General features: G+C 38.0%; 1 protein-coding gene across 10 annotated transcripts in view; it reads left to right on the top strand.

Moving 5' to 3' along the window:
• The window catches only part of Akap13 (A-kinase anchoring protein 13), a 328817-nt gene that overhangs the window by 292081 nt on the left and 20100 nt on the right, over positions 1-16636 (top strand). For 6 of the 10 annotated variants that reach the window (XM_076851393.2, XM_076851391.2, XM_076851390.2 and 3 more), the window contains 10 exons: positions 1110-1177; positions 1715-1781; positions 5850-5985; positions 7492-7604; positions 8201-8353; positions 9179-9429; positions 12079-12204; positions 12315-12432; positions 13166-13414; positions 16413-16489. In XM_076851393.2, coding sequence (XP_076707508.2) covers positions 1110-1177; positions 1715-1781; positions 5850-5985; positions 7492-7604; positions 8201-8353; positions 9179-9429; positions 12079-12204; positions 12315-12432; positions 13166-13414; positions 16413-16489 — 1358 coding nt within the window. The remainder of the gene's footprint in view (positions 1-1109; positions 1178-1714; positions 1782-5849; positions 5986-7491; positions 7605-8200; positions 8354-9178; positions 9430-12078; positions 12205-12314; positions 12433-13165; positions 13415-16412; positions 16490-16636) is intronic. The other 4 variants (XM_076851388.2, XM_076851394.2, XM_076851389.2 and 1 more) reach the window with 3 other exon arrangements.

The following is a 16636-nucleotide window of genomic DNA, read 5'->3' as shown; positions in this document are numbered from 1 at the left end:
TCTAGTGTCTTCCCCTTCCCTTGTCATTCTAATCCCCCCAGCCACCCCTACCCCTGCAGACATCTGGACTGATGTCTGAGCTTCAGTTTTGGCCCATGACTATTCATTAAGCTGGACAGGACCTGCAGCACTTCCTGAAGCACTGACTAGTGAACAGTATCTGTGTTTGATTTCCTGATCCAGCCTTTCCCAAGGGAAACTTCTCATCTGTGTCCCCAGAGACAAATCTTTTGTTTCTGCTTTCCCTCTGGCCTCTTGGTCCAGTTGTGTTTTACGACTTTACAGCAGCAGTAAGAGCTAGTGATGACCCTTCTGAGGCACAGAGTGCTTCATTTTTACATCAGTGGTCCTGGTAAGCCAAAGAAGTAAGAAAAGTATTTTGAGATAAAAATTAATATTGGCATGGGCTGGGGTTGTAGCTCAATGGTAGACCACTTGCCTCACATGTGTAAGGCACTGGGTTTGATCCTTAGCACCACATAAAATAAATAAAATAAAGATGTACAAAAAGATATGACAACTTTATTTAAAAAATAAGTCTTGGCAAATTGGGGTCTCTGCTTTATCTTTCAGGAAGTCTTCTACTTTCGCTGAGTCAGGGTTCCGAGAAATGCTGTGGGGTAGTTGTGATAACCTTTCTTGTATGTCTCTTGACTCAGTAGTTTGTGAGGAGCTCAGGATATTTAAGATCCCAAATAGAAAAATTATAAGCAAGTAGATTTTCAGATCCATGTCCTGTATTTTGATAGAGTACTTCACAGTTTACAACCACTCTTAGTGGCATTATTTATTTACTTGTGATTTAGACATACATATTGATGGCAGACACTGAAACTTTTAGTTTTGGTTGGTTCTTCAGCTTCCTGTCTGAAGAGTTCCAGAGTTTTTATTCTTGTTAATCAGAAGTCACATCTGCTCTTGTTTCTCCTCCAAACAACATCACAGGTCTATATCCTAGGACTGCACAGTGTAATTTCCATTATTAATGATATTCTTCCCTGTGAGTGACATCATCTGGAAATCTGTAGGTTCCTTGTAGCTGTAGTGCAAAGTCAATCTCGGGTCTTTTTGCTTTGTTTTTGTGACTTTGGTTTCTGCTTTCTTTTCAGATTGCAGTGCCTTTGTCCACAAAGGCTGCAGAGAAAGTCTGGCCTCCTGTGCAAAGGTCAAAATGAAAGTAAGACATTCTGGTGAAAAGATGGCTTAAAATAAAAGGGTTTCAACTAACAAAATACTAAGAAATTGGGAGAGCTGAGGTTGCAGTGGGTTTGTTTGTTTTAATCATTTGGTACCAACCTTGAGGCCAAAATGATCAAACAATAATTTTTCTCTAAAATGATCAGTTCCCTTCTTGATTTTAACATGCTTGGGAATTTGAGACTTCTAGAAAAAGAAAATGCTTTCAGAACTTAAACATGTTGAATATACATTTCCCTGTGAGTTTAATATTTCTGAGTTGCTGATTAAAATAGTTTTGCTCTTTACCATATGTGTAGACCTACTCTGCAATTCACACATCTGGCTTCCTCATACACTAGACAGGCACAGAAGATGGCAAGTGGGGGTGACTGGGGCTGTATTGCATGGTGCTAAGAGCCAGTGTAAGGACCAGACCAGGAAATTAGGCCAAACCACACTTTTTATTTTAGGCTGCTTGAAACTTGACAGAGGCTAAGTCATCAATGCAATTTTCTTATACTTTCTTTTTCTTTAGCAGCCCAAAGGGAACCTTCAGGCCCATGACACGTCTTCACTCCCCACAGTCATCATGAGAAACAAGCGTAAGTAGCTCAGCCAACCTCCTACAAGTCCCTTTCTGACTGACTGGTTCTGTACCATAAGTACTGTTGTAGAGTTCATTTATTATTTCTACTCAGGATTTGAATACCCATTTTGAATACCTAATTAGAAAGGCTGTTTATTCTACAAATTCACTCACCAATAGTTTTATATGACACCATCAAATCCTCTTTGAAGGTTTGTATACCTGTGAAGTTATGTAAATGGTTCATTTTTTTCCTTCAAATGTTACACACTCCCATTCACATCATGCTATCTTCACCAGTCTATGTGAGGCTTCACTTTGATTTTGCCTGATATTTTACTTTTCGTTCTTTATTTCCTATCTCATTCCTACTATTGTATATTTAATGTATGTCTTTCTAATCTGCCATATCTTTAGACATATGTATTTTGGGAAAAAAAATCTGTTGTTTTTGTGCATTAAATTTAAATTAGGTGATGTGACTTATATATTATTACTTGTTCTCTTTTTCCTTTTTTTTTTTTGTCTTCCCGTACTGAGGATTAAACCCAGAGTCACTTAACCACTGAGCTATACCCCCTCATTTTTTTTTTTTTTTAATGTTTTGAGATAGGATCTTGTTAAGTCTTTAGGGCCTTGCTAAGTTGTTGAGGTTATCTCTCACTTGTAACTCTCTTGCCTCAGGCTTCCAAATTGCTGGGATTATAGGCATGAGTCAACCACACCTGTCTTATTCTTATTTTTTACTCAGTATCATTTTGAGACTATGCATGTTATTATTATTATTTTAAGCTGTTATTTCAGACTGCTGCATAATATTCTTTCAAAAGCGTATATCACATTTTAATAACTAGTTCCCCCAAAACAGGATATTTAAGTTGCTTCCAACTTAAATATAAATAACTACTACCATAAATAATGCAGTAATGATTATCCTCTTAGTTGACTCTATGAGAACCTATGAGAGACTTTCCCAAAATAGAGTAATTTCCAGGATCCATTAAACACACATACTTTTGTGATCCACCCATATCTATGAATCAGAAATTCCAAGGTGGAGTCCAGTGATCTGTGTTTTAATAGGCCCCCGAGGTGATTTTGATGACCCCTTCAGCTTGAGATTCACAACTTTATGCCTTATTTTTCTAAGTACTTCCAGATAACTCCAGAATAAGTACCAGTCTGTACTCCCACAGGGAAATGTGAAATCCTTTAACATATTGCCTGATGATTATCCATCTTTGCATGTAGATGGCTAGAAGAGATGCTTTGCCAGACTTGACGCCTACGTAAATCTATGATCCAACCCATTCTATGTGACTTTTACAAGTCTAACATTAACTCTGTTACTGTAAAATACCTGTTATGTGTAAGGTGGTTGTTGTCATTTTTTTAATATTTTTTTCTTTCTTTATTTAATTGGGCTGAGGATCGAACCCAATGCCTCACACATGCAAGGCAAGCACTCTACCGCTGAGCCACAGCCACCTTGCCCAAGTGTGCAAGGTTTTTTATCTCTGACCCATACAAATGTTCGTGTGTGTGTGTTTTTCTGGAGGTTGCCCATGTTAGGCAAGTGCTGAACCACTGAACTACATTCCTAGCCCACACACAGATATTTTTATTTCTACTTTACCCTGCTGAGGCAGTATACTGGTTGAAAGTACAGATTGTGGATTCTATTTATATGGATTTGAATCCAAGCACCACTACTAATTAGCTGTGTAACTTTAAATGCTGCTGAACATCTCTGTGCCTCATTTTCCTCCTATGTAAAGAAGGTAATGACAGGTTTCCTAGGGTGGTCAGGCTACCTACCTGACTGATAAATAAAATCATACCTGTAGGCCCAGTGGTTGGGCTCTTGCCTGGCTTGCCTATTCAATGGATTCAGTCCGCAGTGTGCCTCCCACTGTCCTCCCCCCACACACAAAAATCAGACTAGTAAAATACTTAGTAGTTGGCACTCCTTAAGTTTTGCTGCTATCATTGTCACAAATAACAGACTTAAAGATGTTAAGTGACTTCCCTGGGTGGACTATGGATTGCTTTCCATCAAGGAAAGGCTATTATTTTCATCCTCTTACCCCACCTTTTGGATACAAGTTGTTCTTTATTAATTGTAGAGCTTTACGTAACATTCTACTTCTTCAGCCTTTTCACTAGTCCCTTACCTACATCTCCTACCTATTTCCTCCTCTGCTTTTCTTTTTGCTTCATGATTTCTGCCTTTATTCATACAGTTCTTCTCAGAATGTCCTCTTCTGATCTATCCACATTCTTCAAGAACTAGTGTTGGGTTTTTTCCCCCCCTCTTTCAGATTTTGTCTGCTCCCTGAACTCCCTTCTGAAACACTTGGACTTCAGACTCTTGATACTTGAGCATGTTCTCTTTTACCCACTATTTGCTCTGGCCTACTAGAGCAGGGGCCACAGCTACACTTCTTGGGACTCCTGTAGCAATGTCTGGTTGTGATGCAATGTGTCATGTTTCTGGTGTTTTACTATTCATCACCTTTGTCTAAATAGAATTTGAATTAGAAATGAATGCTTAGCCATGAACGGTGGCACATGCCTATAATCCCAGCATTTCGGGAAGCTGAGGCAGGAGGATTACAAGTTCAAAACCAGCCTCAGCAACAGCAAGGTGCTAAGCAATTCATTGAGACCCTGTCTCTAAATAAAATACAAAATAGGGCTGGGGGTGTGGCTCACTGGTCACGTGTCCCTGAGTTCAATACCTGGTACCAAAGAGAAAAAAAAAAAGAAGAAGAAATGAATGCTTGTATTAACATCTGTTAAGTTTTTAAAAATCCTGACAGTTGTCAAGGAAAAATAATGTTACATGTATGCCTGTGTGACCATTTGAGCAAATTAAAGTTCCAGTTTCCTCTTTGGCTGTGTTGAAGAGAAGTTTGCAGTAGGAGGATCAATTAGCTATGTGACATTAAACAAGTAATCCTGTTTTTTTTAAATCCATAAATTAAAGGAATTGGTCAGAATCTGTGCTCTCAAATGGTGAACTGAAGAATTGTTTGAGAAGCCTATAAAATATGTAGACTCCCAAGTCCCACTCCAGAGTACAGCAAGGGGTGGGAATTTTATACCCAAGAAACACTTCACAGATGTTTCATGGTATGATCCAAAGAACACTGGTCTCAGTTACCTCTAAGATTCCTTTTACTCTTAATGTTATTTCAACCTTATTTTTATTAAGTTTAAATTTTAAAATATATAATATTTTCATGTGATTCTTTATCCTCATTGTTTAGTTTCTATTCCATACCACAGGTAGCCACTCTTAGTTTTTCATTTATCTTCTCAAAGTTAGCCTTGTTAATGTAAATACTAACTTGGATTATTGATTTCCCTTTTTTAAAAGCATAAAAAGTGGCCTATTATTATGTACTGTTTTGCATCTTGATTTCGCCCACCCCCTTTAACTTACTGCATCGTAGGGATATGTCAGTACATGAAGAATATTTTCATTTTTGTTAAAGCCTCATAATATTCTAGTGTATGATGTATTGTAATTTATTGACCAAATTTTTGGTGCTTATTAGTATCATTTCCAGTCTTTTTCTTTAATCAACAATATTTCTTTGAATAACTTTGGACACACATCCTTTCAAACATACACAAATATATCTTATAGACTAAACATGTTCTGAAGGTGAAATTACTAATAGCGAGGTGTGGTTGTGCACACCTGTAATCACAGCAACTTGGCTGAGTCAGGAGGATAACAAGTTCAAGGCCAACCTTGGCAGCTTAGCAATACCCTGTCTCAAAATAAAAATTAAAGGGACTGAGAATGTAGTTTAATGGTAGAGCACCCTGGGTTCAATCCCTAGTACTGAGGGTGTGGGGGGGGTGGCAGGGAGTAAAATTACTAGATCAAAGAATATCAGTACTTACAATTTCAGTAATTACTGCCAAACTGTCCTTCATAACCTTTGTAGCAATTTTACCCTCCAAGGGCAAATCTGTTTTAAAGCACTTTGCTTCTGTTTGGCATTGTCAGATGAATCAGTACTAAGTGGGCATAAAGATGAGACTTCAGTTGTGTCCTCTTCCTCTGCAGCCTCACAGCCCAAGGAGCGCCCTCGATCCGCAGTCCTTCTGGCTGATGAAACCACTGCTGCCCCAATGTTTGCTAATAGACGGTCCCAGCAGAGTGTCTCGCTCTCCAAAAGTGTCTCCATTCAGAACATTACTGGGTAAGTAGGAGGTTTAAAAATAACATGATTGTCATGTGGGTGATAAGAGTATAATAATCACATCATTTGACAAAAGATTTTTCTTTAGAAACATTTGTGTGAAGTAACGGTTGGGTGCTACAGATGAGGAAAATGGGGATTATACTTATGATGCACTGTTATAACTGCTATTTTGGGACAAGGATCTCCTTTAAACACTACTGTCAAACCACGTTGCTGTAGTATTTGTACATGATCAGCCCAACTTTTGAAGAATATAAAGTTCTAAAGGATGACATTTAGATCAAATAAGAAGGCATGGGGGGAAAAGATGATTAAATTATGAATTTTTGTTCGCAGCCACTTATATTTTCAAATGTCACACTTTTGTATTGCTCAGATGAGCCTGGTTCTTTAGTTTCTTTTTAAATCATTTTTCTATCCTTGCCTCTAAGTCAGTTTCATGGAGGTAAATTGTGGGCCATTTACTACCATTAAGTTCCCAATCACTCAGTTGCACTCAGTTCTTTTTGTGGTCTCCTGAAAAGTTGCTGTGGCCACTGACTGTTCATGCATTGGCTGTCTGGTTAGCATAGGAATGATTATGATGTTTTGGCTGGTTTGGATAAAATGCCTACTTACCTATCATCTCAAATGTAAGACATATCTTGTGCATGTGTCTTAACCTAGGTTGAGGGAAGTTAACAAGAGGATGCAAAATTTCCTTTTGTCTATATTTCCTAAGTTCTGTGCTAGCTAATGTTTCCTCCTCTTAAAAACATTTTTGTCTTGTGGTCTCATTATCTCCATAAGTCTTTTTTTCAAAAGTTGTATTATTATCAAGCTGGTTCGCATTGTGACTTGAAAAGTTGTTTTAAAAAATTGAAGTTTTAAGTGATTGTTATTGCTTTTGCTTTTGTGTTATGCAGTACATTTGTTGGGTACCTACTATACAAGCTGGTGAGTTGGATTGAGAAAGTCCCAAGAATATAGCACTTAGTCTATAATTACTTAGGCAAGTGTAGTGGCTAGGCAATAAGTTTTAAATAGCAAAATTTCTTATATAATGTGTACATGATATGAGTGAAGAAAGTTTTCTTTGTTGATTATCATTTAAATAAAAAAACAGAAGTCTCAAAGAGTTGAAAAGTTTTACGTTTGCAAGGATATTAAATGCTACCAAACTTTAAGAATAGTGGGCTGGGGATGTGGCTCAAGCGGTAGCGCGCTCGCCTGGCATGCGTGCGGCCCGGGTTCGATCCTCAGCACCACATACAAACAAAGATGTTGTGTCCACCAAAAACTAAAAAATGGATATTAAAAATTCTCTGTCTCTCTCTCACTCTCTCTCACCTCTCTCTCTAAAAAAAAGAAAAAAAATAGTGTTGTTGCTCTGTGCTCTATGCCTGGTGTAAGTAATTGGTCTTTAGTCACTGTAGAACTTACTGCCAGCTATCGTTTTAGAATTTTTCAGGTGTGTGGTGTGAACACTGCTATTTGATAGAATGTGCTTCTTTTTGTCCCCAGAGTTGGCAATGATGAGAGCATGTCCAACACCTGGAAATTCCTGTCTCATTCAACAGACTCACTGAATAAGATCAGCAAGGTCAATGAGTCAACAGAATCACTTACTGATGAGGGTAAGAGGAAGTTGTGGCCTGTATTATATGCCTCTGTAGAGAATGTGCCTTTACATAGAACACCATTGTTAATAGTGCCTACCTCTTCCTTACCGTGTTAAGCTTCTCTAAATTTGTCTGTAAAGTATCAAATGCATTAAAATGAATTGGTAGTCACCCTTAACCAGTTGTTAATTGTGCCATTGACTTTAAATGTGGACATACCGTTGTGTGGAGAAATGACTTTTCTTCCCTAGTCTTTTGTGCACTATTAGTTCTAGCTCTCGTGGCATGATAAGCTTACTTTATTAAACCTGTAAAGGTAGCAGATCCCTTCCAGTTCCTGCTTCATGTGGGAATCATCTCTTATTCTTATGTTTGATTTATATTTTATTTTTCTTTTCTTAACCAGTCTTGAATGTAGAGTCTGAGTCACTCCCAAATAGGACATTGATTATTTTCTAGAGCCAGGATATGCTCTCCATGAAGAACTCCTGTGTTAATGCAGAGTATTTGTTTCTTAAGAAATCATTTATCAACCTAAGAAATATCCAACCTAGGCTTTTTAGAGGTCACAGATTCAGGATTCTAATATTAATTTTTTTTTATATTTTGAGGAGTAGGTACAGACATGAATGAAGGACAGCTAATGGGAGACTTTGAGATTGATTCCAAACAGCTAGAAGCAGAGTCTTGGAGTCGGATAGTGGATGGCAAGTTTCTGAAACAGCAAAAGAAAGATGTGGTCAAACGGCAAGAAGTGATTTATGGTGAGATTCTTCATTTGCTCTGCTTACATTTGATTTGCATTGTTCAACATTTTTAAACTAGTGATTTGATAGGCTGTGGAAAAATCAACTTTTGATTTTTAAGATTTTAAAGATTTCCTTTAAAAACTTTGAGGTACACAAACAAGTTCTTATTTGTATCCTTTTCTTCCTTTGCCCTATTCTGTTTCTTTTTCATTCTCTTGAGTGTTTTATTTATATATGAGTGCTCAGTTGCTCAGCAGTCCTAGGAAGAGATCTGTTATGAAAGTGCAGTTTTGAGCCAAGCATGGTAGCACATCCTTGTAATCCCAGCAGCTCAGGAGGCTGAGGCCGGAGGATCACAAGTTCAAATCCAGCCTCAGCGACTTAGTGAGGCCCTAAGCAATTTAGCAAGACCTTGTCTCATAATAAAAAATTAAAAGGTCTGGGGAGGTGGCTCAGTGGTAAGTGCCCCTGGCTTCAATTCCCACTACCAAAAAAAAAAGGAGAAAGTGCAGTTTTGTTCCTCAGCTACACTAGAAAGTAGATGAAATATAAGTTGTTTATAGGGAACAGAAACAGTCATTTATGAGAGTTGCTGAATCCAATGAAGCATTCTTGGTGTAACCAGTACTTAAGTATACCTGTCATCAGAAAATAGTGTTGGGTAATGTGAAAAGTAGAGGATTAAGATGAGAATACCTTAGGGAAAATACAGCTATTGAGCCAGTTTTAAAGTTTAAATTGAATTCCAAAATAACCTTATGACTGTAGCAGCTGATCTTTGAAGGACAATGCTCATTTAAATTAAAAATAAAAATTGTTGATCTCTGTCCTCCTTCCCAGAATTAATGCAGACAGAGTTCCATCACATCCGAACTCTCAAGATCATGAGTGATGTGTACAGTCGGGGGATGATGACAGATCTGCTCTTTGAGCAGCAGATGGTGGAAAAGCTGTTTCCCTGTTTGGATGAGCTGATTGGTATCCATAGCCAGTTCTTTCAGAGGATTCTGGAGCGGAAGAAGGAGTCTGTGGTGGATAAAAGTGAAAAGAACTTTCTTATCAAGAGGATAGGGGATGTGCTTGTAAATCAGGTGAGCCACGGGAAGGGTCTCTGGTTCTTGTCACTTGTTGTGAGGGGAAAAAGTGAAGCCTCGGGGCTCAGGAACCATACATTCACATCTCAGTTCTGCCTTTTACCTGTGTAAGCTTAGGGAAGTTAATCTCTCTCAGCCTTGATTTCCTTTTCTATAAAAAAGAACAATAGGGATTCTCTGCTTTTGCTATTTTCAAAAGTTAAAGGGAAGTATCTGTATATATGTGTGTGTGATATATAGATAAATATGTTATATATCAGTACCTAACACACAGTAGGTAACACAGTAAAAAAGAGTTAGAAATCAAAGAATACTTATTAGAAGTCTTCACCTTTGCCCTGTGGCTCAAATCAGAAGGATCTCATTTACAAAAAAAAAAAAAAAAACAAACAGCTGAACATAGAAAATTGAACAAGAGACTATCTGTGAAATACATAACTAAAATATGTATTGTTGATATTTTTATCATAGTGGTATGGTTTCACTCCCACTCTAAGAAAATTTATCTAAAAGTTATTTTGATACTTGCAGATGTATTTGTCACAAGCAGCTATTAATGGTTTCTTCTGAAAATTTTCTTGGAAAAAAATAAAACTTACAGATATAACACACGTACAATTAGTATTTTTTTCCCCAGCAAATCTCTGCTTTTGTGCAGGAACAGAGGCTTAATTGCTGGAACACTTGTCTGAGAATTAGAAATTTTGTCTTTTCCTTGTATTAGCCCATCCTGTTCATTTCACTAATTCATTATTGTATTCATTCATTCTTGAAGTATTTACTGAGCATCTGGTAAATACACAGATATGTTAAACATGACTTGGACCTCTGCCTCAGGGAACTGCTATTCTAGAAGTAAAAATAGGCATGTTGTGAAATAAATGCAAATCTGGTATGGCAGATTTGCATATTGAACAGGGCATCTGCAACAGAGCCTTCCAGTCATTTTCCATTCCACTCTTTCTGCCTTACCTCTCTGCCTTTAAGGCCTGCAACAGGCAATTCACCTAACCTTGACTTATATTATCATTTGTGGCTCCTTACATTTATATACATCCCCTAGTAAGATCATTGACACTGGGATTGAAACCACAGTACTGGTGTCTATTTCTGTGCACCAGTGCTGGATTTTATCTTTTAGGGCACTTGTTTTAGGGTATAAGTAAATAACAATCTTTCTGCTGGTTTCTCCATTGGTAAGTGGGGATAGGAAAAACTACCCTGAGTCCTTTTCAATTTTTTTTTTTTTTTTTTAATATGGTGCTGAGGATTGAACCCAGGGTCTTGCACGTGCAAGGCAAGCCCTCTACTGCTGAGCCATAACCCACACCCCAAATTCTTTTTTTTTTTTTTTTTTTTTTTTTGTATAGTGCTGGGTATTGAACCAAGGGCCTTATGCATGCAAGGCAAGCATGCTGCCAACTGAGCTATAGCCCAATCTGCTTTTCAGATTTTTTTGGTAAAGTGTAATATGTCTGGAGATTTTTAGTGCATGGAAATCAGTGCTTAGCATGAATTAGATAGACACCTTACAAAAATTCACTGATTTACCCCAAGATGAACATTACTTCAGATGGATCTTTGAGATTGCACAGATTTGGGAATTATTTAAGGGTTATGCAGGTTTATTAAAACTGCTTACCTGAAGTAAAAGTATCTCATGAAGAAAAACCCAGCCCTTATCTTAAATTAAGGAGGTCAAAGTTTTAAGACATTAAATGTATTTTTAAATCATGAAAATGTAAGTTTTATCCAGATAAAATTCTTATTCTGTAACAATCCACCCATTTAAAATGTGAAGCTAAATTGTTTTTAGTATATTCAGAGTTGTATAACCAACATCACAGTGAATTTTAAAACATTTTATCATTCCAGAAAGAAACCCCATACTCATTAGTAGTTGCCCCCTTTCACACAAAAACATCAAATTGCCCTAATCCTTGGTAACTGCTAATATATTTTCTCTTGCCTCTTCTGGACATTTTTGTATAAACATAATAAAATAATATGTGGTCCTTCATGACTGGCTTTTTTCAAGATTATAATGGTTTTCAAGATTATTCAGAATTGTAGCATGCAATAGTACTTTGTTGCTTTTTGTGACTGAATGATACTTCATTGTATGGATACCATGTTTTATTTATTTTATCTACTGATAAACATTCTTTTTACTATTTGGGGGCTATTATGAATGATGTTGCTATGAACATTTGTGCATAAGTTTGTTTTTTTTAAAGAGAGAGAGAGAAAAGAGAGAATTTTCTAATATTTATTTTTCAGTTTTTGGCGGACACAACATCTTTATTTTATTTTTATGTGGTACTGAGGTTTGATCCTCAAGCGCCCCACGCATGCCAGACGAATGCATTACCACTTGAGCCACATCCCCAGCCCTGTGCATAAGTTTTTATGTAGATGTACGTTTTCATTTCTCTTGGGTATACACCTAGGAGTAGAAGTAGTAGGTCTCATGAAAGCTCTGTTTGACCTTTAATGGAGTGCCAGACCATTTTCCAGAGCTGCTGTCAATTTATCTTTAAGGGGAATTTATGAGAAAGCATTCTTAGCTTTTACAAATGGACTGGAAACTTTTTACAGGATGATCCCCTGAGATACAGCATAACCGTTATTCTCTTTCCTCTGCAGTTTTCGGGTGAGAATGCAGAACGCTTAAAGAAGACATATGGCAAGTTTTGTGGGCAACACAACCAATCCGTAAACTACTTCAAAGATCTTTATACAAAGGATAAGCGTTTTCAGGCCTTTGTAAAGGTATTGATGTGAAACATGAAAATCTCCATCAAGAGCAATACATCACTGTCAGTTTTAGCTGCAGTCTTCCTTGTGCAGAAGTTCCTAACAGTTTGTTTACTCCCTTGCAGAAGAAGATGAGCAGCTCAGTGGTAAGGAGACTTGGGATCCCAGAGTGCATATTACTTGTAACCCAGCGGATCACCAAGTACCCAGTTTTGTTCCAAAGAATATTGCAATGTACCAAAGGTAAGTCTCCTTTTTAACTCAGTTTTATGTGCCATTACACTGTTGACCAAATTCTATCCTGTAGCGCTAGAGATCACCAGAGAAAGCTGTTTCATATTGCAGTATGTCTAACAAAGAGCCTGTGCTTTATCTTGAAAACAGTTTTCTTTAGTGAAAACTTGGAATGTTATATCACCAGACTTAGGATGGATGATAACAGGAAGGAAAAGGGAGTACTTATTGATTCCATGAAGAGTTCAGAGCCCTGAGCAGCTAATTTCCCTGATCGCTATACTGTCAAGACAGTTCCACCAGTTCTTCCCATGAGTGCTAGAACTGCTGCTGCTTCTCATGTAATCACTGCATGCTGGTTTATCGTCTTAGGTTCTCCTAAGCATTTACATTAACATTAAAGATTACAAGCTAGCTAGCTATGTTAAAGATTTGGTAAAATAAAGAAATAAATAACTTGTTGCTCCTTCCTAGCCCTCCCTACTTAAAATGTAGGGTTTCTTTTATTTTGAACAGAGATAGAAGTTCATATTATCTGTTTATTGAGAACTGCTAACCTTCCTTAGTATTAGACTTAAAAATGCAAGAGAGAGGAGCATGTGACCTCTGGCGTGGTGTTTGCACTCTGATAGCCTAACCACAGAGGGTGAATGATGATGTGGAACAAAAAGGCAGGACTCCCTCCCCTTCTACTCTAATCTGGAAGGAAGCTATTATAGCAGAATTATTCTTTGTTCCAAAGACAACGAAGCAGAGCAAGAAGACCTAACTCAGTCCTTGAGCCTGGTGAAGGATGTAATTGGAGCCGTAGATAGCAAAGTGGCAAGTTATGAAAAGAAAGTGCGTCTCAATGAGATTTATACAAAGACGGATAGCAAGTCAATCATGAGGATGAAGAGTGGTCAGATGTTTGCCAAGGAGGATTTGAAGCGGAAGAAGCTGGTAAGAGATGGAAGCGTGTTTCTGAAGAGTGCTGCTGGAAGGTTGAAAGGTAAGGCTCAGCTTACTTGTGTCTGACTATGTGCCTGAGGAGAAAATCCAAGTATTTTGTTGGAAAAATTCACCACAGGTTTTTTTTCCTCTGGAGCCTATGTCCAAACATCACTCAGGAGCAATAATCATTTAATTGTGATCTTAGATCAAAAAAGACTGGTTGAGCTGAGCACCATGGCACACACTTGTAATCCCCAGCATCCAGGAGGCTGAGACAGAAGGATTCCAAGTTCAAAGCCAGCCTCAGCAATGAGAGGAGAAGCAACTCAATGAGACTCTGGCTCTACAAAACAGGGCTAGGAAAGTGGCTCAGTAGTTGAGTGTTCCAGAATTCAATCCGCGGTAGCCCCCCTTCCAAAAAAAAAAAAAAAAAGCCTGGTTGGAAATAGTTTGCAAAAATCATATGAAATAAAATTAAGTAAACAAGGAAATGATACAGTCAGGGAAAATGGAAAATAGGATTTTTAAAAATAAAGGGGAAAATTAAAAATTAGTACAAATGTGCAAGCAGTTAAGGAAGATGCATTCTCTTATGAGAGGAATGACCAGAGTGGGATTAGGGCCTGAGGAAAAAAAGTTACAAGGAGGGCGGACTCAGTCAGGGACAATTCACAGCATCTGTGATATTGAAAACACAACACTTGTTTTCAAGAGATGTTAGAGAACCTTGCAGCTTCAGAGACCTTAAAGGTAAGTTTAACTCATATCAACCAGAAATGTTCTCTCATCTCTAAGATATAATGATGTAGGTAACTGCTATCAGAAGAGTCCTTACCATAGTCTTACCATAGAGTCTCACCATGCTTGGAACAGTATTATAGAAGCCCCAGGCAGTCAACTGTTTTCAACCATGAATGAATCTGGGATCAAAACAAAACTGCTTGGAAAGAGATACTTGCTATCGAATCTGATAAGTGCTGGAACAGGGAAAAGGGTGGGTAGTAGTGGAATTATTCCTGGTGGTGGGGACTAGCAAGTGTGGAAACATGGAATTGGAGAAGTAGACAGCCCAGGCTCTCAAACAGATTGCACAGTGAGTGACAGGGAAGAATGGAAAATAGGCCTGAAGAAAACTGCTGGAGCTGCACTGTAATAAGGAGCATAGTACACACCAAGGCATCAGTGGCCACTCTTGACATATGTGGGTCAGGGATGGGCACAGTGACTAGATGGAGTGTAGAGTTGAGTGTGAAGAGAGACTGGTGATGGAGGCATCAGGAGATGGTTGTGATTCAGGCCTGCCCTGCAGTAGAGGACATGTAAGATAAGGACAGGGTAATCACAGAAAAGAAATGTCTCTTGTGCCACCAACAGCTGTGCATTTCACTGTTCTGTGATGTACTTGAATCAAGCTCCTCCCTTCCGGCCCTAATGTCCTGTGATGTTCTAAGAGCTCTGTCTCAGGACTCTTTCCACTCTCACCCTTGAGGCTGTTTTTTGAGCAGGCTGACATTTCAAAAATATCTGCACACTCTTGTAAGGACCTGGATTTCCTAAAGCCGCTGCTCTCTGGATCTCGCAGTATATTCTTTCCTTTGCATAGCAGTTTATTTAATGATTCTCAAAATAAAAACTAGTGGATTCCAACTGTTGGGAAAAAAAAAAAAAAAACCTTGTGGTCAAGCCAGTGTCATAAGGATAGATTTTCTGGCTTGAAATGCATCTGCTGGAGAACGAATTTGTGTTTAGTCATTTTCACCCCTAAGTGAACTTGTGCCAAAAACAGCCAATACTATGTTGAGTATTTTTGAAAAGGGTGGATTGTTTTTCTCTGATACGTAGACACCTATCATATAAATGTCAGGATTCAATAAAATTGAAACTTGTGTTTTGTTTTTTCAAACACATGAATTATCTAAAATTAAACTTCAAGACAAATGTGTCAAACCTAATGATAGTTTATGTAAAATTATTATAGTCTAAGTTGAAAAATTAGACCTTCCTTAAAAACGGACATCCTTCATTCTATTTTTTTATGACTATGAAGTGAATTTCACAGAAAGGGTATTCTGGTATGGCAGAGGTTTAAGACAAGGCCAGGAGGGAGCTGCACAAATCATTTCCATCCTTTTCCCGAGGAATCATAGGCTTCACTTTCTACAGTAAAGATATGTAAGGGACAGCCTATGAGCCCTCAGTAGATGGCTCAGAGAATGTCAAGCTGTCCTTAAGAGAGTAATGGAAAAATGTCACTTTGTAGTCCTAGAAGATTACTCAGAGCAAGAGTTTGTGGAGTTTGGGGAAGTTGTTGTTTTGTTTTTATGTGTTTAATTCTTGCAACCAGTTAAGAGATGTTAATCTGGCTTTGGTTTGGGAAAGGAGGGGCTGCAGTTGAAAGCCAGGGCCGCACACATGCCAAGCATATGTATATGTTTTAATAGAAAGGCAGAGAAGGCTGTTATCACGAAGACATTGAAGAGGACTACTGCCTAGGGGAGCTGGGAACAGACCTCTGTATTCACTTGTACTTATGAGACCAGAGAGTGTCTGTAGAGGCCATTCTTGTTCTTTGGGGGGCACAGAAGAAGTCTACTTTTTGTTAGACTTAGATACTTCTGTATATCAATTTTCATGGCTATTGTTTCCCATGACTGTAATCATAAGTTGAGAAAGATTATAATGTGAGAATTTTGTGGAAAATGTTGCTTTAGGTTGCTGTTTAACATTGGTTGAAATCAAAATTTAAAACTTTATTCTTAAAAGCATTCTTAAAATCTTGCCCTCTAAAATGTATCTTTTCAGGACTGAGTATTTAAACTTTTCCAAGATAAGGCTTTGGTGACAAACCCCATTTTAAAATGCCTTTAGAAATCTAGTGACCGGGACTAGTCCTCCAGAACTGTAAAACTGCTGCATTGAAGAAGAATGTGATCTCAGACCATAGTTTACCCTTGTGGGGTGTATGACAGAAACTCCTTCAATAAAAACCCTCTGGCTGTAGTTAACTATTTAGTGATCATTGTTCCCTCTTATCTTTCCCCATTGCTGCTTTTCAGAGGTCCAAGCAGTTCTTCTCACTGACATTTTAGTTTTCCTTCAAGAAAAAGACCAGAAGTACATCTTTGCATCATTGGTAAGCTGAATTGTTACTTTCTTCTGCTTGGAATTAATACCATCCAAAACAACTAGGTTAGGGGTGGCGTATAATCACTAACTCATGGTTCACCCACCCTCTGAAAATTAAATGGCTCAGGATCAATTCCTGTAATTTCTTACATAG

This window comes from Callospermophilus lateralis, chromosome 3, assembly GCF_048772815.1.
Source record: "Callospermophilus lateralis isolate mCalLat2 chromosome 3, mCalLat2.hap1, whole genome shotgun sequence".
In the NCBI taxonomy this organism is placed as follows: Eukaryota; Metazoa; Chordata; class Mammalia; order Rodentia; family Sciuridae; genus Callospermophilus; species Callospermophilus lateralis.
This window is presented reverse-complemented; position numbering and strand designations above follow the sequence as displayed.